Source organism: Leucoraja erinacea, chromosome 32 (genome assembly GCF_028641065.1).
Source record: "Leucoraja erinacea ecotype New England chromosome 32, Leri_hhj_1, whole genome shotgun sequence".
Classification (NCBI taxonomy): domain Eukaryota; kingdom Metazoa; phylum Chordata; class Chondrichthyes; order Rajiformes; family Rajidae; genus Leucoraja; species Leucoraja erinaceus.
The window spans coordinates 21,276,768-21,304,253 of NC_073408.1; the positions used below are offsets into that span (position 1 = coordinate 21,276,768).

The following is a 27,486-nucleotide window of genomic DNA, read 5'->3' on the forward strand; positions in this document are numbered from 1 at the left end:
GAAAGATTAACATTTTTAAATAGCCTAAGTGTCCAAAGATTATTCACAAATAATTCACAATATAACATGATTTTTATATCTAATTTACATTAATTTATAGGCCAAATGGAAGGAATTTAGTGTTCAATTGCTGTAAATAAATGCCCATTTAAATCGGCTTTCTAGTGGGTTCATGTGGAACGCGCTGGTTTAGAACGTTGACATAGCGCTGGATTAGTGCCCTCAAATGCCGAGAAAAATACTGCGGGATATAAAAAGCCCAAAATGAGCTACTCGCTATAGATAACTTGATATATAGGGTTATATATATGCCCCATTTAATGTAAAAATAAGGTACATACCTTTAATTGTTTGCTCTATAAAACCCTGGGGCTGCGAGAGGTTGCGGAATCAGATAGTAATTTTAAAACTATTAGTAATTTAAAAAATATTATCGAGGCCTATAAAACTAATAATACCTTTTGCGACCGGGTCTTGCAGCGATTTTTCGTTAATGATTTACTAGGCTGAACATGTGCGATTAGTACAGCCTAGTAAAAATCGCGTTTTAAACCCGCCCCCTCCAAACAGCGCCAAAATCGCCGACATGGCTGAGGGCAGATTCCTAATGACGATTCAGGTAGGTTTTGTAACATACCTACACTGAGTCCACTGAGTCCACACCGACCAACAATTACCTGTGCAATAGTTCTATCGGACAAACTAGCAGCAATTTCCAGAAGTCAATTAACCTACAGACCTGTAAGTCTTTGGAATGTGGGAAGAAACCAGAACTCCCGGAGAAAACCCATGCAGGCACAGGGAGAACGTGCAAACACCATACAGACTGCGCCTGAGGTCAGGATCAAGCCCGGGTCTCTAACACTGTTAGGAAGCAACTCTAGCGCTGTGCCACCATGCCATCAGTTCCTTGTTTCTATATTAAGAACAAACAATATACATAACTGTATACAGGTTTGCATGTTAATTGGCTTGGTAAATGTAAAAGTTGTCCCTCGTGTGTGGAGATAGTGTTAGTGTGCGGGGATCGCTGGTCGGCGCGGACCCGGTGGGCTGAAGGGCCTGTTTCCGCACTGCATCTCTAAACTAAACTAAACAAAACTAAACTAAAAGCAAGTGATCAGAGGGCAAATGTAGGAGTCACACTTTCACCCAGAGTTATAAGGTTATGGAACGTGGTGCAGTGACTGCTGCCGACTTGACAGTGTCTCTAGTGAGGGAAAGGAAATGCAGCTGTCTCAATATGCAGAAGGAACTGCAGTTGCTGGTTTACACTGAAGATCGACACAAAATGCTGCAGTAACTCAGCGGGACAGGCAGCATCTCTGGATAGAAGAAATGGGTGACGTTTCGTGTCGAAACCCTTGACTCAAGGGTATGGCAGAGGACCATATGTATCGGTTGGGCCAAGTTGCATTGTATTAACTGACTGCTCACTGGGGTGCAGCGAGTGGAGTTGTATCCTCACAGCACCACAGACACGTGCAGTCTATGTGGAGTTTGCACGTTCTCTACTGTGACCACATGGGTTTCGTCCGGATGCTCCGGTTTCCTCATACATCCCAAAGACGGGCAGGTTGTTGGCTTAATTGGTATTTGTAAATTGTCCCCAGAGTGCAGTAATTAGATGAGTGAATGTGATAGCCCACACCTAGTGTTGGTTGAGGGGACTGGCCCTGTTTCCATGCTGTATGACACTCCGACTCAACAACTCAGTGGGTCAGGCAGTCTCTGTGGAGGAAATGGCCAGGCGATGTTTGGGGCCGCGACCCCTTTTCGACCCAAAACCTCACATGTCTATTCTCTCCGCAGATGCTGCCTGACCCGCTGAGTTCCTCCAGCACTTTGTGTGTTTTGCTCAAGATTCCAGCATCTGCAGTTCCTTATGTCACCAACTTGACCACATTGTGAACTTTAGAACTGCCAATGCTGCCAATAACATTATCTGTCTCTCACCATAGGCACTGCCTGATCCACTGGGTATTGTCCTTTTTATTTTAGCTTTCCACAGCAGTTCTGAACCACGTTTCACAGCTTTCACTTTCTCCTTTATTTACTCTCTCTCTAGTATTCCTCTTTATTTTATCAATCACCGGCAGCCACCCCCCCCCCCCCCCCCCCCCCCCCCTCCCCCCCCCCTCCCCCCTCCAGTCTAGGCATAGATTTCCCCTTTGCCCTATCCATTCCACACCCCACCTCCAACTTCAACCCGCTTTGATAAGTCTCATTCAGTCTCATTGTCTGTAACTCATTTTCACCTAGCCCACTGCTATCAATAGTCAGTTTATTTTATCATCATTACTTTTTTGCATATCTTTCATTCACTTGATCTATATCTCTCTGTATCACTGTCTATATCTCTCCTTTCCCCTTCCCCCCTGACTCGCAGTCTGAAGAAGGGTCTCAACCCGAAACATCACCTATTCCTTTCCTCCAGGGATGCTGCCTGACCTGCTAAGTTACTCCAGCTTTTTGTGTCTATCTTTTGTTTTCTCACTTGTCCAGCTCTGATGAAGGGTCATCGACCTGAAATTACAACTCGGTTGGTTCCTCTTTTCACTGAGGCAGCCTCATAAGCGATCACAGGCCAAGCTGAAGCTTGGAATTGGAGCTGAAGCTGAAGCTTGGAAATGGAATTGAAAGGAAACTGGCTGAGATGTAGGTGCAGGACCATTGGGTAGACACTCTAAATTGCAGGAGCTGTGACGGGGATGAACAATTCTTCATATTTGCAACAATTTTGGAGATAGCAAAGAAAATCACGTTTTGGAAATGGGTTAATAACACTCATAAGCAGTGCAGACAGAAGCATTAAACTACAAAGAGATCAAACAATTAAGTGAATGGGTGAAAGGGTGAAGTGGTGGCGAATGGATTTCATTGCAAGGAAGCTGCTGGCTAGAGTTTAGTTTAGATTAGTTTAGAGATACAGCGCGGAAACAGGCCCTCCGGCCCACCGAGTCCGTGCCGACCAGCAATCCCTGCACACTAACACTATCCTACACAATTTGCAATTAAACCAAGCCAATTAACCGACGATTCTGTACGCCTTTGTTGTGTGGGAGGAAACCGAAGATCTCGTAGGAAACCCACACAGGTCACGGGGAGAACATATAAAACTCTGTGCAGACAGCACCCGTAGTCAGGATCAAACCCGGGTCTCTGGCGCTGTAAGGCAGCAACTCTACCACTGCACCCCCGTGCCATCCCAAAAAATTAAAATAAAATAAAAAGTATGGAAGAGAGGGCTCAGTAAATAGTGAGGGGGTAGAGGAAGCAAGGCCTTGTGGGTTCATGTACATGGATCATCAAATAACATGGACACATACAGAAAATAATTGTAAACATCTTACTGAATGCTGGACTATCTCCAGGACCAGTGCTTAAGACGTAGGAGACCTGCTGTAGATGTACAAACTCCTGCTTACATCACCATTCAACACTGTACAGGGTGCCAGGCAGGGGAATGGGGTTGAGAGGGAAAGGTAGATTGGCCATGATTGAATGACAGAGAAGATGGGCCGAATGGCTTAATTCTGTTCCTAGAACTAAAAAATAAAATAAAAAGATAGTTCTGGATGTTATACCTCAGAAAGAATGCATTGGACATGGACTGAGAATCAGATAAAGTGATCAGAATTATACATTTCCCTCAAAATCGAAGTTGTGCTACCTAGGACGATATTTATTTTTTAATTTAGATTTATTTCGATGAAGGGCATTTGGGAACCAGCTGTTTCAATTTAAAAAAAGACAATTATTTAACTTCCTGCCATGGTGGGATTTGAACCCACTCCGCTGTGACTTTGGTTAAAGCCGATAAATTACTGGCCCCTTCACTTCACCACTACACCACCAGCCACACATACGGTGTCAGCTCACAACAACATCCTTAGTGAATGATTCCATTATTAATTTTGTATAAGCACAACTTGTGATGTAACCTAGACTCCAACCTGGTCAACCTGCTGATGACCTGAAACATTAACTGTGCGGCACAGTGGCACAGCTGCTGTCTCACAGCTCCAAACACCCAGGTTCGATCGCGACCACGGGTGCTGTGGATACGGAGTTTGCACGTTCTCCCTGTGACCGCGTGGGATTTTTCCAGATGCTCCGTTTTCCTCTCACATGCCAAAGTTATGCAGTTTCGTAAGTTACATAGAAACATAGAAAATAGGTTCAGGAGTAGGCCATTCGGCCCTTCGAGCCTGCACCGCCATTCAATATGATCATGGCTCATCATCCAACTCAGTATCCTGTACCTGCCTTCTCTCCATACTCCCTGATCCCTTTAGCCACAAGGGCCTCATCTAACTCCCTCAAGTTAATGGCTTCTAGGATAGAACCAGTGTTGGGGTAATCGCTGGTTGGCACGGACTGGGCAAGCCAAAGGGCTTGTTTCCAGACTGAATCACTCACCTAAACTAAACTAAAACTAAACTAAATCGAACTAAGCTGTAAGCTGATTGAACCCGGGACTCTGGCGCTGTAAGTCAGTAATGCCCATTTTCTGTAGCTACCCACGTTGTATCACATTGCTATAATTCGTTCATTTCATTGAATATTCACACAAACACTTCACAGAATTAAACTAATGGAATAGATAAAGTCTCCCGTCATTAATGAACACCACAAAACATTTTACTACTTAGTTTAGTTTAGAGATACAATGTGGAAACAGACCCTTGGGCCCACCGAGACTGCACCGACCAACGATCGCCGCACATTAACACTATCCTACACTAGGGAGAATGTTTACATTTATATCAAGCCAATTAACCTGCAAACCTGTACGTCTTTGGAGTGTGGGAGGAAACCAAAGTTCTCGAGGAAAACCGACACTGGGGGAACAAACTGACTCTGTACAGACAGCACCCGTAGCCAGGATTGAACCCGGGACTCTGGCGCTGTAAGGGCTGTAAGGCAGCAACTCTACCGCTGTGCCACTGTGACACCCTACTATTGTGGAAATTTATTATGCAATGTGTGGCCGAATTTGTGTACATTTGGATTTTCATTTGTGTGACCAGTTCCTGCACTGGGCATGACATTGTACTATCCGATATAAAGCCTGCTCTGTGAAATGCAGCAATGCTCTAGGTCATGTATTGAAGAGCTAGTTCTATATTTGTGAAATCATTGCAATATACAGAATAATATTTCGGCAATCATTGCCTGATATTGCCATATCATATAATATATTCTGTGTTCCAACAAACTCAGTGAGGCAGGCAGCACTCGTGGAAGTAATGAACAGTCTGACGTGAAATGTCACCAATTCATTCCCTCCACAGATGCTGCCTGATCTGCTGCGTTCCTCCAGCACTTTGCATTTTGCTCAAAATGACAACATCTGCTGTTGCTTCATATTATATTTTATTAATGAGCGAAAAAGCATCTGTCTGTACGGACTTTGTACGTTCTCCCCGTGACCTGCGGGGGTTTTCCCCAGGTGCTCTGGTTTCCTCCCACGCTCCAAAGAGGTTTGGAGGTTAATTGGCTTTGGTAAAATAGTAAAAATTGTCCCTGGTGTGTTGGACAGGGTTAGAGTGCAGGCTGATCGCTGGTGGAAGCAGAAACATTGTGCAGAGGGGCTTGTTACTGCGTAAACTAAACAAAAACATGTAATTTCCCCGTGCAGCATTAAGAGAAAAGGAATACAGTTTTGGCTTCTTCCAGTAACATGCCGTTGCAAATATCAAAATTTTAAAAATGTCGCAAGTATGCAGTTGTGAAACAGCTTCACATTTAAATGGTGCAGAGTCGAGCAGCTCTCACTGTTGCCGACAGTGTGGTCAGACGTGCAACAATAAAGAACAGTGTGAATGGCAGCACGGGCCTCGCTGCAACCAGGGCAGCACCACATCTGAGCTCTGCTAGGGTGGGCAGCCCAGGCACGCATCATGTGACTGTGGAGGAGTGTGTCTCACTGTGAGACCAAAGAGCCTTTTGCATCTGGGTGGCCTACTTAGTGATCAACATGCACAGCAAACTCAGCCGAGTCCCACCCTCGCAGCTGAAACGGGATGAAGCCCATAAATTATCTGTGCCCGCAAACCAATGCTCAGGCTGGCTGAAGGGTCCAATGAAGGGTCTGGACCCAAAACCCACCTATTCCTTCTCTTCAGGGATGCTGCCTGATCCGCTGAGTTACTCCAGCACTTTGTGCCTATCTCAGACTGGAGAACCGCCCCATATACCATAAGAGTATTAGTGATAGGAGCAGAATTAGGCCATTTGGCCCATCAAGTCTACTCCGCCATTCAATCATGGCTGATCTTATCTCCCTCCTAACCCCATTATCCTGCCTTCTCCCCTATAACCCCTGACACCAGTGTAGGAAAGAACTGCTAATGCTGGCTTAAATCAAAGATGGACACAAAATGCTGGAACAACTCAGCAGGACAGGCAGCATCTCTGGAGAGAAGGAATTCACGACATTTCACACCATAACCCTTCAGACCTCTGACACCCGTACTAATCAAGAATCTATATCTGCCTTAAATATATCCACTGACTTGGCCCCCACAGCCTTCTGTGGCAAAGTATTACACAGATTCACCACCATCTGACTAAAGAAATTTCTCCTCATCTCCTTTCTTAAAGAACGTCCTTTAATTCTGAGGCTGTGACCTCTAGTCCAAGACTCTCCCAGCAGTGGAAACATTTTCTCCACATCCACCCCATCCAAGCCTTTCACTGTTCTGTATGTTTCAATGAGGTCCCCCCCCTCGTTCTTCTAAACTCCAGCGTGTACAGGCCCAGTGCCGACAAACACTCATCATATGTTAACCCACTCATTCCTGAGATGTTTGCAAAGTTCTACTTCTTGAAACGCAACTGAACCAAAGTACTGGACGTAACCAGTGGGATGTTGAAAGAGTTACAATAACTCTTTTAATAATGCTTGGATGTACGTGGATAGGAACGTTTTAGAGGGATACGGGCCAAATGCAGGCTGGTGGGACTGGAGTAGATGGAGCATCTTGGTTAACATGGGCATGTTAGGTCGAAGTGTGTTTCCATGCCACATGACTCAATGTATAACCGCTAATTGCAATGTTAAAATAAATTAGATATAGATCATTCCACTTGCTGAGCAGAATTTTCAATGCACGCTGTCCAACATACATATGAAAGCACAAATACACACATACGTATATAAATACTCAGGCACACTGATATACATTAAATTGAACAAAAACTCATCTCCTGCCAAAACCACAGAACATGTGGTTTAAATTCATTTATTGACTTCTCTTACTTCAAGTAACCCTTGCATTCCCTCTCTCTCCATCCCTCCCCCTTCCCAGTTACCCTACTAGTCTGCCTGTCCTTGTTTACATTTTATCTCTGTTTGTTTTATTGTTATCTTCCTCTAGCCAACAGTGAGCTATTCTATATTTTCCATGATCTCCATCCCCATTGTTTCATATTCACACCTTACATTTCCTTATCTCTGTATCTCCCTCTCCCCTGACAGCAGTCTGAAGAAAGTTCAGGCAGCATCACCCGAAGATAGGCACAAAATGCTGAAATAACTCTGCGGGTCAGGCAGCATCTCTGGAGAAAAGGAATATGTGTCACCTATTCCTTTTCTCCAGAGGCGCTGACAGACCTGCTGATTTAGTTCAGCATTTGATTCTATCTTTGGGAGGAAACCAAGTCCTACCTGTCCCTGGAGAGAAGGAACGGGTGACGTTTTGGGTCGAGACCCTTCTTTAGACCTGACCCGAAACATCACCCATTCCTTCTCTCCAGAGATGCTGCCTCACCCGTTGATCCAGCATTTTGTGTCCACCTTCAATTTTACCAGCATCTGCATTTCTTTCTTACTGCATTCCACCTGTCCCTATTGACTTCACCAAAGTTGGCACGGTGGCGCAGCGGTAGAGTTGCTGCCTTACAGCGTCAGAGACCAGGGTTCGATCCTGACTACGGGTGCTGTCTGTAAGGAGTTTGCACATTCTCCCTGTGACTGCGAGGGTTTTCTCCAGGTGCTCTGGTTTCCTCCCACATCCCAAAGACGTGCAGGTTTGTAGGTTAATTGGCTTCTGTAAATTGTCCCTAGTGTGTAAGATGGAACTAATGTAGAGATGATCGCTAGTCGGCGCGGACTCAATGGGCCGAAGGGCTTGTCTCCTCACTGTATCTCTAAAGTTAACTAAACAAATTATTTCTCAAAGTAAGTTACAGCATCTGGTACAAAGGTGGCCTCAAATTCAGCAAATGTTTCCACTAAATTGATAGCTAGAATTGATCTGGGATTTCCAGGAATTTAATAATTTCCTTGACAAGTCTGTGAGAAAATTAGGGGTGAAAATTCAATGAATCAATATAATCATTTCTATTTAGTTATTACAAAAATATTGGAACTGGGATGAGAAAATATTTGGAAGGTAAGATTCAACAAATCACCCAGCCTTTCTTGAAATCCATTTGTCCTGCTGTAGACACAAAGTGCTGGAGTAACTCAGTGGGACAGGCAGCATCTCTGGAGAGGAATGGGTGACGTTTGGGATCAAGACCCTTCTTCAGACTGATGTCAGGGGAGTGGGAGATACATAGATGAAGAAGTGTAAGGTGTGAAAACAGCACAAAGAGGATGGGGATCAAGGAAAAATGTAGAATAGATCATTGCTGGCTGGGAGAAGGTAACAACAAAGTAAACAGAGATAAAATGTAGTCAGAGACAGTCAGACTGGTGGGAGAACTGGGAAGGGGGAGGGATGGGGAGATGGAAAGCAAGGAAAACTTGAAGTTAGAGAAGTCAATGTTCATACCGCTGGGGTGTAGGCTAACCAAGCGAAATATGAGCTGCTGTTCCTCCAATTTGCGCTGGGCCTCACTCTGACAATGGAGGAGGCCCAGGACAGAAAGGTCAGTGTAAGCATGTGAGGGGGTGTTAAAGTGTTGAGCAACCGGTGGTTCAGGTGGGTTTAGGCGGACTGAGCGGAGGTGTTCAGCAAAGCGATCGCCAAGCCTACACTTGGCCTCGCCGACATATAGGTGTCCTGCGGCTCAGAATGGAGATGTGGTGATGGCCAATGATGGTGAGGAGGGGGATGGAAAGCCTGGATATTGGGTAATCAGAGATAGAACGAACAACATGGAAAAGTCCTTCAGCACAGGAACTGGCCTTTCGGCCTGCAAAGTCTGTCGTGAACATAATGTCGGGATAAACATATCTCCTCTGTCTGCACATGATCCATATCTATCCCTTACCTGCACATCCATGTGCCTATCCTAAAAGCATCTTAAAAGCCACTATTGTATCTCTGCCTCCACCACCACCTCCGATCGCGTGTTGCGAGCAGCCACAGCAGACTGTGTAAAAAACTAGTCTCACGCATCTCGTTTAACCTTTGCCCCTCTCACCTTAGAGCTGAGCCCTCTAGTCTTTGATGGGCTCACAGTGAAAGGTTCGGAAATTCATTCAATCACTTCCCTGCCACAGGCAAAGCAGAGAGAAAACATGCTGCGATTTAGGGATTCAGTGAATGGGAGAGATTATCACAGTCAGGCAGAGTGCTCTACATGTGATTAAAAGAAAACAGTAAGAGCAGAAAAAGCACGTTGATCGCCATTTTCGACAGACACCATTTTGAGGGAAGGAATGGGTGGCACGGTGGCGCAGCGGTAGAGTTGCTGCCTTACAACGCCAGAGACCCTGGTTCAATCCTGACTGTGGGTGTACGGAGTATATACTCCCCATAACCTGCGTGGGTTTTCTCCGGGAGCTCCGGTTTCCTCCCACACTCCAAAGACTCACAGGTTTGTAAGTTCATAGACTTGGTATCATTGTAAATTGTCCTTAGTACGTGTGTGATTGTAAGATAGTGAATGTGTGCGGGCATCGCTAGTTGTCACGGACTCTGTAGGCCAAAGGGCCTGTTTCCACGTTGAAACTCTAAACTAAACTAAAAACTCTTCTGTTTCTGTCCAGCGAACCATTTTGCTGTGAATAGTTTCAAAAATTAATTTGTCAAAGCTAAGTTTCCTGTCCCGCTGAGTTACTCCAGTTTTTTGTGTCTTATCTTCGGTTTAAACCGGCATCTGCATTTCTTCCCTACATAGTTAGCCTGGCCACACTCTCCAACTATCTTCTCAAGAATTGCCTTTGAGGTCAGTGTCGGAAGCCACAACACCACGTTCGAGCTCATCCTGTCCGAAAAGGGCTCAATCTTACCCAGGGCAACCAACCCAAGTGGTTTTGATCAGTAAAAGGTTTCCATTATGTAGGAACATTGAGGGCAGAGCTGGTCCATTAACCTCAAGTCTATTTTGACTTTCAAGACATCCATGACCTCATTCTACATCGCTGCCAGTGACCCAAGTCCCAAATTCCTTCATATTTTTGGTTATTGTAAATTGTCCCGAGTGTGTAGGATAGTGTTAGTGTACGGGGTGATCGCTGGTTGGCACAGACTCAGTGGGCTGAAGGGCCTGTTTCCGTGCTGTTAGTAAGTTTATTGGCCAAGTATTCACATACAAGGAATTTGCCTTGGTGCTCCGCCCACAAGTAACAACATGACATACTGTGACAGTTACGAAAGACTCAGAAAACACTAAACATTAATAATAATGATAAAACATTAATGATAAAACACCATTGATCAAGCATGTGAACCAACAAAATACCAGATCAAAGGGAGGCTACAGATTTTGGGCTGTTGAGTAGAGCTACTGCTCGTGGATAAAAACTTTTTATGTCTGGCTGTGGCAGCTTTGACAGTCCGGAGTTGCCTTCCAGAGGGAAGTGATTCAAAGAGTTTGTGGCCAGGGTGAGAGGGGTCAGAGATGATCTTGCCCGCTCGCTTCCTGGCCCTTGCAGTGCACAGTTCATCAATGAAAGGAAGGTTGCAACCAATAACCTTCTCAGCTGATCGATCAGCTAAAGGATGGATGTGGGGGCATCGGAAAAGATGCAGAGCGGGTTTACCAGTATTCTGCCTGGATTAGGAGGTATTAGCTACTGGGAGAGTTTGGACAGACTTGTGGAGGAAGGAACTGCAGATGCTGGTTTAAAAATGACACAAAAAGCCGGCGTAACTCAGCGGGACAGGCAGCATCTCTGGAGAGAAGGAATGTGTGACGGTTTGGGTCGAGGCCCTTCATGGACAGACTTGGATTGTTTTTGCTGGAACACCAGGAGAACTGATAGAAATATATAAAATTATGAGGTATACTTAGGGTAGACTATTATGAGGTATACTTAGGGTCAGAATCTTTATCCCAGAATAAAATACTAGAGGACAGAGCTTTAAGGTAAGAGGGGAAAAGTTTAAAGGAGTTGTGAGGGGCATGTCATAGAGTCATAGAGTGATACAGTCTGGAAACAGGCCCTTCGACCCAGCTTGCCCACACCGGCCAACATGTCCCAGCTACACTAGTCCCACCTGCCTGCGCTTGGTCCATATCCCTCCAAATCTATCCTATCCATGTACCTGTCTAACTGTTTCTTAAACTTTGGGATAGTCCCAGCCTCAACTATCTCGTCTGGCAGCTTATTCCATGCACCCACCACATTTTGTGCGAAAAAGTTACCCCTCAGTTTCCTATTAAATCTTTTCCCCTTCACCTTGAATCTTTGTCCTCTGGTCCCCGATTCCCCTACTCCGGGAAAGAGATTCTGATCTATTCCTCTCATGATTTTATACACCTCTATAAGATCACCCTTCATCCTCCTGCAATCCAAGGAATAGAGACCCAGCCTACTCAACCCCTCCCTATAACTCAGACCTTCTAGTCCAGACAACATCTTCGTAAATGGATTTTGCACAGAGGATTTTAAACGTTGTCTTAGGTGATGGTTGAAACATGTATGATATTGGCATTTAAGAGACCTTTGGATGGGCACTTGGAAATGCAGGGAATGAAGGAATATAGGTTATGTGCAGGTAGATAAATGATGGTCTTGGCATCATTTTCGGCACAGACACTGTGGGCTGAAGGACATGTTCTTATGCTGTACTGCTCTAAGGTCTAATTGAACTGCAAAAGCGATTTGAGCCGAAAGCCAAGATGTAGCCGGTCTTTTTTAAATTAAAAACTCACAGAAAACTAACATCAGGCAAAAATAACATCAAGGCCAAGACAACAAGTGTTCGGATGAATACACGTTACCACAAACCTGTTTGAGTGGCTGATTGACGACAACACTGGGTTCCACTTTTATCACAGATAAGATCAGGGTGAATGTTATGCACACAATGAAGCACAGGCAGGCAAAAGCAACTCATTGCACATTGCCACGGTGACAGATTGTCCAAACCCTACCAGTTGGTGGTTACTGAACATTCTCAATCGAGTGAGTCACAAGCTAGACCCAAGATAGTTTAGGGAGGAACTGCAGATGCTGGTTTAAATCGAAGATAGACTCAAAATACTGCAGTAACTCAGCGGGCCAGGCAGCATCTCTGGAGAGAAGGAATGGGTGATGTTTCGGGTCAAGACCCTTCTTCAGGCAATGACTGCAATTGGTTTGGGAACAGCTCCATCCAAGACCACAAGAAATTGCAGAGAATTGTCGACAAAGCCCAGACCATCACACAAACCAACCTCCCATCCATTGACTCCATCTACACTTTATGCTGCAGGGCTGCCAGCATAATCAAGGATGAGTCTCAGACCAGTCACTCCCTCCTCCCCTTCCCCATCAAGCAAGGGGTACAGAAGTGAGAAAATGCACACCTCCAGATTCAGGGACAGTTTCTTTCCAGCTGTTATCAGAGAACTGAACCTTCCTACAAACAACTACAGAGCAGTCCTGAGCTACCATCTACCTCATTCGAAGACCCACGGACTATTTCTAATCGGACTTTACTGGACTTTATCTTGCACAAAATGTTATTCCCTTTATCATGCATCTGTACACTGTTTGCGGCTCGATTGTAATCTAGTATAGTCTAACTGCTGATGGGTTAGCATGCAACATAAAACTGCTCACTATGCCTCGGTACAGATGACAGTGAACTCAACGAAACTTCATCTCTAGTCTTCATCTCATCCTCAACATTACAATTGCACATCTCTCATTTATCTTGTGTATTTCCTTACGACATAAGAGGCCATTCGGCCCATCATGCCGGATCTCAGAGGAATCCCATTGTTCCCGTTCCCTCACTGATTTCCCTCCAACCTATTCCCTCTCCCATGTCTGAAAGCACACCTCCAGATTCACGGATAGTTTCATCCCAGCTGTTATCAGGCAACTGAATCATCCTAGCACAACCCGAGAGCAGTGCTGAACTACGATCTACCTCTTTGGTGACCCTCGGACTATCCTTGATCGGAGTTTGCTGGCTTTACCTTGCACTAAACGTTATTCCCTTATCGTGTATCTATACGCTGTAAATGGGTCGATTGTAATCATGTTTTGTCTTTCCGCTGATGAGTTAGCATGCAACAAGAGCTTTTCACTGTACCTCGGTACACATGACAATAAACTAACCTAAATCCCTTGCATTCTCCTGTCTCCCACCTATCCACTGAGGATAATTCACTGTCGCCAAATTGAAGTCCCACCCGCATGTATTTAAAATGCGTGAGGAAAGCACCCGGCGGAAACCTACACAGTCACACGGAGAACGTGCAAACTCCACACGGTCAGAACCCAAGGACCATCCGAGGAACATCCTCTCCCACCATTAGACGTAATGACTTAAAATACTTTAATACTTTCTCAAAAAGGTGGCGTGGGGTGGACCAAATAATGTTTTAATTGAGGCTCAACTAGTTACGTATTCACTGCATGGGTGTTCCAAGGCACGGGGGGGTTAGGGGCTCGATGCCTTCAATTATCCTGCCTTTGCTCACCGCGCCATTGTACAGTGTTGGGTGAACATTTGTACAGTAACTTTGCCTGTGCCAGAAACGTGGTGACGCTTGTGTACTGCCTAGGTGAGGTCTATTGTACGACCCAACCAGATTGTATGCAAAAAACCAAGCATGTCACTGTACCGAGGTAGGCAAAAATGCTGGAGAAACTCAGCGGGTGAGGCAGCATCTATGGAGCGAAGGAAATAGGCAACGTTTCGGGACGAAACGTTGCCTATTTCCTTCGCTCCATAGATGCTGCTGCACCCGCTGAGTTTCTCCAGCATTTTTGTCTACCTTCGATTTTCCAGCATCTGCAGTTCCTTCTTAAACACTATGTCACTGTACCTAGCTACTTATGACAATAAATGCCTGTCCCACCTAGGCAATTTTTTAGGCGATTGTCATAGTCATAGCAGGTCACAAAAAAAAACAGCGACTGGAACCCCCCCCCCCCCCCCCATGGTAATATCTACAACAACCTACAACCTAGTCGACAACAAGTTACCGACAACTGGTGACTCATTAGGACATCCACCCATGACCACACCCAAAACAACCTACGACCATATAGGCGACAACCTACGACAACCGAAGGCAAGCTACGGCAACCGAAGGCAACCTACGTCCATCCATGACAAGCTATGAGAAGCTCTGACAAGCTACGACCCTGCCGGCAACAACTGAAGGCAATTGAGTCGCCGGTACCTGTCGCCGGTTGACGTAGGTAGTCGCCAATGGAACTCACCAAAGTCAGCACCGGCAGCAACTTACGTCACCTGGCAATAACCAACAACAGCACCTACGTCAGGAGAAGTCAAGCTACCCTCATTGGCATCAACCCACTGTTCCTGAAAGTTTTTGAACATGTTGAAAATCCAGCAGCGGCCAAAAAAAGACGCTACGATTCTTTGGGCGACTGAGGAGGCTACTCACCACCATACAGGTGACACCCCGGCAACCAAGTAGCGACAGCCTAGTCGACTAAAAGAGAACCTAAGTGGGACAGGCCCTTAATTAAGCATCATTGAATTGAATCGTATAGTGATAAAACAATAAACACATAGCATTGGGCTGTGTGTAGGAAAGAACTACAGATGCTGGTTTAAACTGAAGATAGATATAAAAAGCTGGAGTAACTCAGCGGGCCAGACAGCATCTCTGGAGAAAAGGAATAGGTGACGTTTCAGGTCGAGACCCTCCTGCAGTATTTGGGCTGTTGGGGATGGAGGATTGCTGGGCTGATAGGGGTTTGGTGGGATGAATGTGGAGTGCAGTGCATCTGTGATTCGGCTGGGAGCATCGGAACCAGGAGATGGAGAGGGGAACTGAGGGCGAGGGAGGATCATGGTTGGTTTTAGGTGGGTGAGGGGGTGGGGGGACCAAAAGGAGTTCAGATGGCGCTTCGATTAGCAAAAGGATTTGAGTATAGGAGCAGGGAGGTTCTACTGCAGTTGTACAGGGTCTTGGTGAGACCACACCTGGAGTATTGCGTACAGTTTTGGTCTCCAAATCTGAGGAAGGACATTCTTGCCATAGAGGGAGTGCAGAGAAGGTTCACCAGACTGATTCCTGGGATGTCAGGACTGTCTTATGAAGAAAGACTGGATAGACTTGGTTTATACTCTCAAGAATTTAGGAGATTTAGAGGGGATCTTATAGAAACTTACAAAATTCTTAAGGGGTTGGACAGGCTAGATGCAGGAAGATTGTTCCCGATGTTGGGGAAGTCCAAGACAAGGGGTCACAGCTTAAGGATAAGGGGGAAATCCTTTAAAACTGAGATGAAAAGAACTTTTTTCACACAGAGAGTGGTGAATCTCTGGAACTCTCTGCCACAGAGGGTAGTGGAGGCCAGTTCATTGGCTATATTTAAGAGGGAGTTTGATGTGGCCCTTGTGGCTAAGGGGATCAGAGGGTATGGAGAGAAGGCAGGTACGGGATACTGAGTTGGATGATCAGCCATGATCATATTGAATGGCGGTGCAGGCTTGAAGGGCCGAATGGCCTACTCCTGCACCTAATTTCTATGTCTATGTTTCTATGATTAGAAGTATGGAGGTCAGGGAGAGACATGGAAGAACTACCACGAAGAATAAGCTTCTTACAGCTAAGGTAGACCACAACATGCTGGCAGTTCTCAAATCCCCAGGCTAGATTCGGCACCGATAGCTCAAGCTCAGTGTTACTGAGACCTACCTTTGCATGAGTAGCAGGGTTTGTTTTTGAGCCAAGCACGCATAAATTACCACAGGTCACACACGCAGAGGCATATTCTTAGATACCAGTGCATGAGACCACGTGCACATGTGCATTGGGTACATGGAACATGCAACATGCAACAGAAAACTCAGCAATTCCATTGTTTTCAGCGTAACACCGCAAATTGAGTAAAGGAATGTTTTTTTCTTGAGCACCGAATCAGGATTTAGCTGAGTGATACAGCATGGTAACAGGCCTTTGGTCCAGAGACCATCTACGATGATCATCGATCACCCGTTCACAATAGTTTGATGTCATCCCACATGCCCACACCAGGGCAATTTACAGAGGCTCAATTAACCTACAAACCCACATGACTTTGGGATGTGGGTGGAAACCGAAGCACCCCGAGGAAATCAATGCAGTCTCGATGTGCAAACTCCACACAGACAACACCCAAGGTGAGGATTGAACCTGGGTCTCCGGCGCTGTGAGGCAGCTGCTCTACTGGCAGCACCATTAGGCCGCACACACAAACACAATAGACGCAAAGAGTTGGAGTAACTCAGCGGGACAGGCAGCGTCTCTGGAGAGAAGGAATGAGATGCTGCCTGTCCCGCAGAGTCACTCCAACTTTTTGTGTCTATCCTCCGTTTAAACCAGCATCTGCAGTTCCTTCCTACATAAAAACACAATGTTGGCCTCCGTGATTCTAACGCTAGAATGCATCTGTTTCACATCAACAGTGCTGGTGTTCCACATATAAACAGATCAAAGTATAGCACAGGAGGCAAATGGTTGAAGAGTAGATAGATGCAACCAGTCAATATCTCACTCTGAATCAAGACTCACACAAAGGCAGCTCAAAGTAGAAACGCTGTTCTATATCATTCACTTTTCTCTTAAAAAATAGTACGTGACTTTTATCAGTCTCCACAATCTGACCTACTTCTAGCCAAGGGGTTGGTTTCTGTGGCAACCAAAGAAGGTGAGAAAAAACAAACTATTGTTTTAAGCAGTAATTGCCTCTTTGCAAGAATATTTGGCTCCTGAAGCGCATGTACTTGGAGCCACACACACTGCGCTCTCTCTTGTCTTCCATTGGGACAATACCAACAATAGATGATCTTGTAGAGTTGTATAAAATCATGAGAGGAACAGATCGGATAGACGCACAGAGTCTTTTGCCCAGAGTATGTGAATCGAGGACCAGAGGAGATACGTTTAAAGTGAAAGGGAAAAGATTTAATAGCAATCTGAGGGGTAACTTTTTCACACAAAAGGTGGTGGGTGTATGGAACAAGCTGCCAGAGGAGGTAGTTGAGGCTGGGACTATCACAATGTTTAAGAAACAGGTTTAGATGGAAATGGGCCAAACGCAGACAGGTCGGACTAGTGTAGATAGACAGGTCGGACTAGTGTACCTATAGATAGGACATGTTGGCCGGTGTGGGCAAGTTTGGCCAAAGGGCCTATTTCCACGTTGTATGACTATCACTATGACTCCATAAAATGCAACATCGCACGTTACCAGCTGCTGTGATCCAGGCTTTGCTATTTTATGTTTCTGAGAATTTAGCTAAGGCAATCAAAAGAACCACACGGTGCATTTCTAAGCCTTGAATTTACAGTCAAACCAAGGGTATGGTTGTTCCATGGAGATGGTGCCTTTTGCTGGCCAACTGTCAACTCAAGAATCTTGGAGGAAAGTACTTGAATGCAAATAACACACAGATGTAATCACAAAGAAGGCACTCAAACGCCTCTTCTTCCTTAGAGGTTTCGATAGATTTGGCATGTCACAGAATACTCCAACAAACATCTGTTGATGCACAGTAGAACGTATCCTGACTGGTTGCATTATGCTCTTTATGGAAATTCCAACACATGGGAATGAAGATAGTGGTGGACTCAGCCCTGTCCATCACGGGCAGAGCCCTCACCACCTTCAGAAGCATCTACACACGACGCTGCCCCAAGAAGGAGGTATCCATCATTGAGGATCCCCACCATCCGAGCCATCCACCATCCACCATCCCCTCTTCTTGCTACAGCTGTTGGGCAGGAGGCACAGGAGCCAGATGTCCAGGTTCAGGAACAGCAATAGCTCCCAGGTTCTTCCCCCAACATGCGTAATGCTATTCCTACCTCGACAGCAAAAGACTATAGTCCACCCAAGACAGACACAAAAATGCTGGAGTAACTCAACGGGTCAGACAGTATCCCTGGAGAAAAGGAATAGGTGATGTTTCTGGTCGAGACCCTTCTTCAGACTGTGATCCAGGGGAATGGGAATGAGAGATATACATAGAACCAGTGAGTGAAAGATATGCAAAAAAGTAATGATGATATAGGAAACAAGCCATTGTTAGGTGTGTGTTAGGTGAAAACAAGTTACAGACAATGAGACTCAACAAGACGCCTCTTGCACTACTGCGGACTAATTTGTTTGATAATTGTGTTTTGCACTAATTATGTTTGTTTTGCAGTCTTCTTTCTTTTAGAAATGTTACATGTCATTTATGCATGATTTATAGTGTTTTTTTGTGCGTTGTCTGTTGCCGATGCTGCTGCATGCTGTCAAGATGTTTCATGGCTCCTATACCCCATCCAACTTGTGCACTTGACAATAAACTTGACTTGACTTGAAACTTTGAATCAATCGACTAAAAGGAAAATATCAACTGTAATAAAGGAAGAACGTGACCAATACTTAATCCAAATGAAATACCAGTTACCCCTTCCTTGTCCGAAACATCACCTATTCATGTTCTCCATAGATGCTGCCTGACCCACTGAGTTACTCCAGCACTTTGTGTCTTTTTTAATATTGTAGTTTTTGTGTTTTAGAGAAAAAGCGCATAAACAGGCACTTCGGCCAAACAGCGATTCCTGCACGCCTTTGGAGTGCGCAAGGAAACCGGAGCACCAGGAGAAAACCCACGTGGTCACAGGGCGAACGTACAAACGACATACAGACAGCACCCATAGCCAGGATCGAACCCAGGTCCCAGGTGCTGTGAGGCACCAACTCTACCGCTGAGCCACCGTGCAACTTAGGTCCCAGGTGCCAGATCCCAGGTGCTGTACTTAGCTTCATAAATCATTGATACATTCATCTAGTTATTCATTTAAATAGAATTGCTTATGTATTATCTATATAAAATATTTATCTATCGTTATCTCTATATATTTATCTATATAAATAGATGTTTCAAGTTCTTTTGATTCATTATTTTCCTTGATGCCAAGAGTGAGGTTATATTTCCAGGTTAGTAATCTAAAAAAAACCTGTCAAATTCTGCCAAGGCAGTTGAGAAGTTGAATTTGTTTTAAAAATAAATATGAAAATAAAATCTGAAGTGAAAATAACCATAAAGGTTCCAGAACACTGATGACGGGAAGGAAGGGGATTGAATCTGATTTAATGACACAGCCATCCGCTAAAATATTGCCTTATTAATGGCAACATTTGAACCACATCATGTGCATTAATCTAAGAAGACAACTCTCTGGTTTGGTAAAGAACAAATAGGGCTGGGCAATCAAAGGGCATTTCTGATTGTGCCGTCTTCTTAACTAGAATTATATAAAAAGCATCGCTATCATGGTAAGTCCAGCATTAAGCTGTATGAAGTTAGTTTGGAGATACAACATGACCCCCTAGCCCACTGAGTCTACACTGACCACACACACACTTACTAGTTGAATTGAATTGAATACATTTTATTAGCCAAGTATGTATATATACAAGGGATTTACCTTGCTGCTTTGCTCGCAAGTAGCAACACGATATACAGTAGACAATTAAAAATAAAACATTATACGTTAATTTGGTCACTGTTAACCCACTTCCCCAATCCGTGCATACTAGGGACAAATAACAGCGGCCAATTAATCTACAAACCCTGAATGTTTTTGGCATGTGGGAGAAAACCGGAGAATGGACCAAAGGAAATCCATGTGGTCACAGGGAGAACGTGCAAACTCCTCTCAGACAGCACCAGAGGTTAGAATCTCCAGAGTTCCAGAGGAAACAATCCTAGTTTGTCCAACCTGTTCCATTAATTCCACTATTCCATGCATCATTCTGGTAACCTCCTTGCACCAGTTTGCAGACAGTTGTATAAACTTTTAAAGCACCTTTAAAAGTCATATCCAACTTCTAGGTAATTATGTGGTCGCTAGCTCACTTCTTTTTTCAGAAGATGGCTCTTTGTCCTGAAATCGCCATTACTGTAATAGAGACTTCAGTTGAAAGATTGTTCATCCTATTTGGTCGACTCAAGCCTGGTTACTGGTGAATCCTGAAGATAGAAGCGGGACAAGCAGCATCTCTGAATAGAAGGAATGGGAGTTGTTTCCCTTTCCTTCTATCCTTCTCTCCAGAGGTACTGCCTTAGTTACTCCAGCATTTTGCATCTATCTTCAGTGTAAACCAGCATCTGCAGTTCCTTCCAACACATTTCACCTCCTGGTGAATCCCGACAGCTACCCTTGCTATGATCACCAGCCCGCTGCCAAGTTCATCTGTCTCTCTGCATCCAGTCCGATCGTGCAGAGGTCAGGGACTAGTGCTGTGATTATGATCTGCTCAATTCTGCAAATTATTCGCAAGTGACACAAGAGGCCACAGGTGCTGGAGTCTTGAGCTGAAATAAAACTGCTGGAGGAAATCAGCAAGCCAGCCAGTATCTGTGGAGGGAAATGGCCAGACAACGTCTTGCGTTAGCACCCTTTTCCAGACTTGGCCTTGAGAAGGTGATAGGGAATCGGCTTCCTGAAACATGGGATTGCTCCGAAAGTGCCTTAATTTCTAATGTCTAAAGTGCCAATGTCTTAAGAGGCTTGGACATAAAGTCTGAGGAAAGGGCTCGACCCGAAACGCCACCTATCCATTTTCTCCTGAGCCGTTGCCTGACCCGCTGAGTTACTCCAGCACTTTGTGTCTCTCTTTGCAATAAAACAACTTCAACGGTTTCTCTTTAATACATCTTTGATCCTCCTGTGGTCTTTCAGTCAAATACCTCTTGAGATGCAGTCAATGGAGTTAAGTAAGAAATGAAACAACTAGTTAGTAAACACCAAGCTCTCTTAAACAAGATTGCAATGATATTCGTCAGATGTTCCAATGCAGCTGAATCTCAAATACCATCCAACAGAATAACTCCCTGTTCTTTGAAATGCAGCATGTTATGTTTCAAATCCATCTCAGGGAGCAGATGGAACCTCATTCGATACACCCCTTCTATCCAGAGATGCTGCCTGTCCCACTGAGTTACTCCAGCATTTTGTGTCGAAATCCAGGGTGAGGGTGAACCCTACCTGTGTAGCCAGCCAGGGCAGCCGCAGGGATCACTGGCTTGTCCTTGTTTAGGTCGGTTCGTTCTCGCACGTAGTCTTTGAACGTTCCTTTGGGCTTGTGATGGGGCAGGTTGCTAGAATAATCCTCCGAGTCAAAGCTGTCATAGCTCGGCACCCGTTGGAGGCTGTTGAACGAGCTTTGGCTGCTCCAGGACTGTGCTAAATGGTCCCAGCTGTCAAAACTGTCAATGCTTTCAAAGGAGTCCTGACCAGCAAGCTTACCTACAGGAACAAGAGGATAAAGGTCCATCAGGGTGAGTGTGTGCACCGCACGTACCTCCCTCTCCAGCCTTGACAAAGGAACTGAAGGGAATGAAGGAATGCCTCTGTCATAAAAAAACTGAAAACATAGTAAATTCTCAACAGGTCAGGCAGCATCTGTGGAGAGAGAAACAGAGTTGAAATTTCTGATCAACGAGTCCGCACTGACCAGCGATCCTCGCGCATTAACACTATCCTACACAAACTAGGGACAATTTACACATACACCAAGCCCATTAACCTACAAACCTGTACGTCTTTGGAGTGAGGGAGGAAACTGAAGATCTCACGCGGTCACGGGGAGAGCGTACAAACTTGGTACAGTTGGTCGGGATCGAACCCGGGTCTGGGCGCTGCAAGCGCTGTAAGGCAGCAACTCTACTCTACCTCTGCACCACCGTGACCGCCCAGAGTTCTGGTGAAAGGTTTCCAAACTAATACGTATGAATTCCAAAGATAGACGAAAAGCTGGAATAACTCAGCAGGACAGGCAGCATCTCTGGAGAGAAGGAATGGGTGACGTTCTGGGCTCAAGACCATTCTTCTTTACAGCTCTATGTTATCCCACTTTCACATCCACATCCAACACACTAGGAGTCTGAAGAAGGGTCTCGGCCCAAAGCGTCGCCCATTCCTTCGCTCCATAGATGCTGCCGCACCCGCTGATTTTCTCCAGCACTTTTGTCTACCTTCGATCTCAAATGGAGTTGTGTCATAGCAACAGGCTACAGTTCTTGGCGGCATTTGCTGATAGTCTATACTTAGTTCAATTAGCAACAACTACCGTACCTTATGTCTGGAGATATATTAAGTTTATGGAAAGGCCGCAGAAGTGATTCACGATGGTATTATCAAGTGGGAAATGGATAAAAACAGATGAGAACTGGGCTATTTTTGGGAAGAAGAATTGGGCTTAGCTTAGTTTGAGAGATACAGCAGGGAAACAGGCCCTTCGGCCCACTGAGTCCATGCCGACCATTGATTCACGCTAGTTTAGTTTAATGATACAGTGCAGATACAGGCCCTTCGGCCCACCAAGTCCGTGCAGACCATTGATCAACTATTCATACTAGTTTAGTTTAGATATACAGCATGGAAATTAGCCCTTCGGCCCATCGAATCCGCTAGCGATTCCCGCAATCTTGCACTATCCTACACACACACACGCGGAAAAATGTTAAAATGTTACCAAGCCAATTAGCCTACAAACCTGTACGTCTTTGGAGTGTAGAAGGATACCAGAGCACCTGGAGAAAACCCACGCAGGTCACATGGAGAACGAACAAACTCCTTGCAGACAGCACCCGTAGTCAGCATCGAACCCGATTCTCTAGCGATGTGAGTCAGCAACTCTCCCGCTGCACCACTCATGCAGCAACGTTCCTCAATGTTATCCCACTTTACATCCACACCCGACACACTAGAAACCAATTAACCTACAAAACTGCACGTCTTTGGGATGTGCAAGGAAGGTGGAAGACCCAGAAGAAACCCACGTGGTCACAGGGAGAGAGGGGTAAACACCACACAGACAGCTCCCAAATTCAGGTATGAACCCAGGTCTCTGGCGCAGTGAGCCAGCAGGTCTACCAGCTGCGCCACAAACAATGAAGATGGATGTATTACATCAGGTGGCACGGTGCAGCCGGGTTCGATCCTGTTCGATGCTGCTGAACGGAGTTTGTACGTTGACTTGCGTGGGTTTTGTCCGGGATCACTCAGTTTCTGCCAACACTCCAAAGACATATAGGTTTGTAGGTTCATTGGCTTGGTATAATTGTAAAATTGACCCTAGTGTGTGGGATAGTGTAAGTGAGCGGGGATCGGTGGTCGGCACGGACTCGGTGGGCCGAAGGGCCTGTTTCCGCACTGTTGCTCTAAACTAAACTAAACTATACACAACTTACATTGGCCAGCAAATGAGTATCTGGGGAAGCTCCAGAGAGCAAGTGATGGCCTATTGAGCAGCCCAGGCAGAAGCTCTGCTAATAGAAGCAGAATGAACGTTTCAGGGCCACAGACTTTCATCAGGTTAATAATCCCTCTGTTGGTCACTGACCTGAAACATTAACTGTATACATCTCTCGACAGATAATTTCTGGCCAACTGAACATTTCCTGTGCTTTTTTATTGCAGATTTCTTGCATCTGCATTTATCTTTGCTTTTCAGCGATTGGTGCACCTTGCTTTCAGTTCATTGCTGGAAGGCAGTACGTTTTTTTTATGTGGGATTGTTGTGATCATAGAATGCAAAATCAGAGGCAATAATAGGAACAGAATCCACCGCAGCTTTGTAAGGTGAGTGAAAAATAATAGTAAAAAAAGAAAAATAAATAAGAGAAAGGACATGGATATGGGACTATGAAGGTGGCACAATGGTGGTGGAGTTGCTGCCTCACAGCACGAGAGACCCTGGTTCAATCCTGACATCAGCTGCTGTCTGTGTGGAGTTTGCACATTCTCCTTGTGACTGTGTGGGTCTCCTATGGGTGCTCCCGTTTCCTCCCACATCCCAAAGACGTGTGGATTTGTAGGTAAATAGGCACCCGTAAATTGCCGCTGGTGTGGTGGGGAGTGGTTGGGAAAGTGGGACAACATAGAACTAATTTGAACGGGTGATGGTTAGTCAGCGTGGGACTCGGTGGGCCGAAGGGCCTGATTCTCTGTTGCATCTCTAAAGTAATCTAAACTTTTTTCTGTCTGAAGAAGAGTCCTGATCCGACATGTCAACCATCCATTTTCTCCTGACATGTTGCCTGACCTGCTGAGTTTCTCCAGCACTTTGTGTCCATCATCTTCCAAACTAAACTAATCCTTGACAAAGCTTTGGCTTGGAAATGCTCCCAGTGCCGTTAAAGTCACTGATCCCACCACAATCCTCGGGTCAAGTCCAATTGTAGAAGTTGATCATATTAGCCTGGCCGACATCCCAATTCTCACAGAGGACCACCACGGTATCGGAGGGACCTGCCTCTGGTTATGACCTTGAACTTTGGTTGGATTCTTCAATCCGGCCATCCTTTTTCAAAACAGCAGTTTGCTCAAACTCCCCTGAGAATGTACACCGCTTTTTCCTACCATTAGCGTGGAACGTATTAACGTATCGGGGATCAGATTCATGCATGGAAAGTTATGAAGAGCATGCTGGAGGCAACGACGCCGTGACATGATATAAAAATATAACTATGTTTATATTTCCAAAACACGGAAAAGATTAATTTAAACAAGAATTTTAAAAATGCTTGTATTAGGCAGTCCTGGAAAAAGCCGGATTGCTGATGGTTTGCTAACTTTCTGCCACATATGCACGAGAGAACGATACTCCTTTTGTTGGCCAAGGGAAGGATTGTCCGTAGTTTAACAGATGATGCATACTTGTTCCTTGTGAACAAAGCAGGCTGCAGAAAGAGAGGGACATTAGCCAGTCCATCACGAGGACTGACCACCACACCATCTTAAGGATCTGCAGGAGGTGCTACTTCAAGAAGGCAGCTAACATCGTCAAAGACCCACACCGCCCTGCCTATGCTCTCACCTCACTGCTACCATTGGGAAGAAGGTACAAATGCCCGAGAACTATGACCACCAGGTCACTACAAACATTGGAGTAACTCATCAGGTCTGCCAGCAACTCCGGGGAAAAGGAATAGCTGGGATTTTAGGTTGGAACCCATCTTAAGATTGAGAAGGGTTTTAACCTAAAACATCACCAAGCTGCCTGGCCCGCTAAGTTACTTCAGCATTTAGTGTCTACCTTCAGTATAAACCAGCATCTGCAGGTCTCCTGGTCTCCTGGTGCAATGCCGTTTACAACAAACTTTATCAAAGTGGAATCATTTTGTCTGTTGGTGAAACAACTGTCCACACAGCTTCCCTCATCATCAAAACTGTAGAAGGGAGTAAATGATAGATTTAAGAACAGGCCATCATTTGAAGAAATGTGATTTCCCCCAAAGGTCTTCACCCAAGAGTCACTTCCAGTGGTTGGTGATCATCGCCCAACACCAATTAGAGGCCTCAGAGTAACGCTACTGACTGGCACTCTCAACAATCTTACATGATCTTTGTACCCTTCCATATCTCGTTTCCCTCTCCTCGGACGCTCAGTCTGAATAAGGGTCTCGACCCAAAACATCACCCATTGCTTCTCTCCAGTTGCTGCCTGGCCCGCTGAGTTACTCCAGCATTTTGTGCATATCTAAAGGGTGGTTAAACCTCTCTTGCTCCCATCATCCCGAGTACTTCTGATCCCAGAAGGAATGCCATGGGACTGTCCACGTGGCACAACACCACCCATCTCCCGGTGATGCCAACCTACCTCGGCTGATGCGGCCCACACACATGTTGTCGGGTGACACCACCTCTTGCTTGACGTAATACTCGGACTGCAGCGAGTCTGCGGGAGCATCCCGGCTGATGACGGCCTGATAGTCCACCTCGTACTTGAGCGAGAGCAGTTCCTCTGAGCTGATGGGGTGCAGGGTTTGGTAGGACTCGGTGATGAAGCCTGGGTCGGAGTACTCTGACGGAGGGACACACTGGGCATGCTCAATGCCGTAGCCTGTGGGGAGAGAGAGTGTAATCAGAACCAAATCTTTGAAGATGTGACTGAAAAGGTCGCTGCCAACAGAGCTGAAGATATTGTGTACGTGGACTTCAGTAAGGCATTCAACAAGGTTCTGCATGGTAGGCTGCTCTGGAAGGTTACATCGCATGGGATCCAAGGAGAGAAAGCTGAATGGACAGCAAATTGGCTTCATGGAAGAAAGCAGAGGGTGATGGTGGGAGGTTTTGCTTCTCGGACTGGAGGCCTGTGACTAGTGATGTGCCTCAGGGTTTTGTGCAGGGCCCGTTACTGTTTGTCATCAACATTAAAGATTTGGATGAGAACATTCAGGGCAAGATTAGCAAGTTTGCTGATGATACAAAAGCGGGTGGTTTTGCAGATAGTGAAGATGGTTGTGAACGGTTGCAGCAGGATCTTGAATGGTTGGCCAAGTGGGCTGATGGAATTTAATACAGAGAAATGTGAGCTGTTGCATTTTGGGACATCCAACAAGGGCAGGGCCTACAGAGTGAATGGTAGGCCTCTGGGGAGTGTTGTAGAGCAGAAGGATCTAGGAATGCAGGTGCATGGTTCCTTGAAGGTCGAGTCGCTGGTAGATAAGGTGGACAATAAGGCTTTTGGCACATTGGCCTTCATCAGTCAGAATATTAAATATAGAAGTTTAGTTTAGAGATACAGCGTGGAAACAGCCCCTTCAGACCACTGGGTCCATGCTGACCAGCGATCCCTGCACATTAACAAATACCTACACCCACTAGGGACAATTTTGAGCAAAGACAAATATGCTGGAAGATCTCAATGGGGTGAGGCATCTTTTGTGGAGGGAATGGACAGACGGCACTTCTTCGGGAGATGAGTCCTGACCAAAATCTTAATCTATCCATTCCATCCATGGATGTTTCCTGACCTGTTGAGTTCCTCCAGCACATTAGACGTTGGAGGTACAGTGCAGAAACAGGCTCTTTGGCCCACCGAGTCCACGTCGACTAGCAATCATCCTGTACACTAACACTATCCAACAAACGAGAGACAAATTACAATTTTACACTCTTCCTACTTGAAGCACCTCGCCTGATTCATGCCATCCCTCATCCACTCTGTTGCGGGCCACACTCTGCGATCTACACAATGTTAGGGGGGTCCAGAACCAGGGGCCACAGTTTAAGAATAAGGGATAAGCCATTTAGAAATGAGACGACGGGTACTGATTGGGGATGATCAGCCATGATCACATTGAATGGCGGTGCTAGATCGAAGGGCCGAACGGCCTA

At 45.6% G+C, this 27,486-nt stretch overlaps 1 protein-coding gene across 2 annotated transcripts in view; it reads right to left on the reverse strand.

Annotated features, from left to right (window-relative positions):
* Positions 1-27,486, reverse strand: part of ets1 (v-ets avian erythroblastosis virus E26 oncogene homolog 1) — a 107,120-nt gene that overhangs the window by 12,203 nt on the left and 67,431 nt on the right. For both annotated transcript variants that reach the window (XM_055660882.1, XM_055660883.1), the window contains 2 exons: positions 25,967-26,209; positions 21,349-21,609 (listed from right to left, as the gene is read on the reverse strand). In XM_055660882.1, the coding sequence (XP_055516857.1) occupies positions 21,349-21,609; positions 25,967-26,209 (504 nt within the window). The remainder of the gene's footprint in view (positions 1-21,348; positions 21,610-25,966; positions 26,210-27,486) is intronic.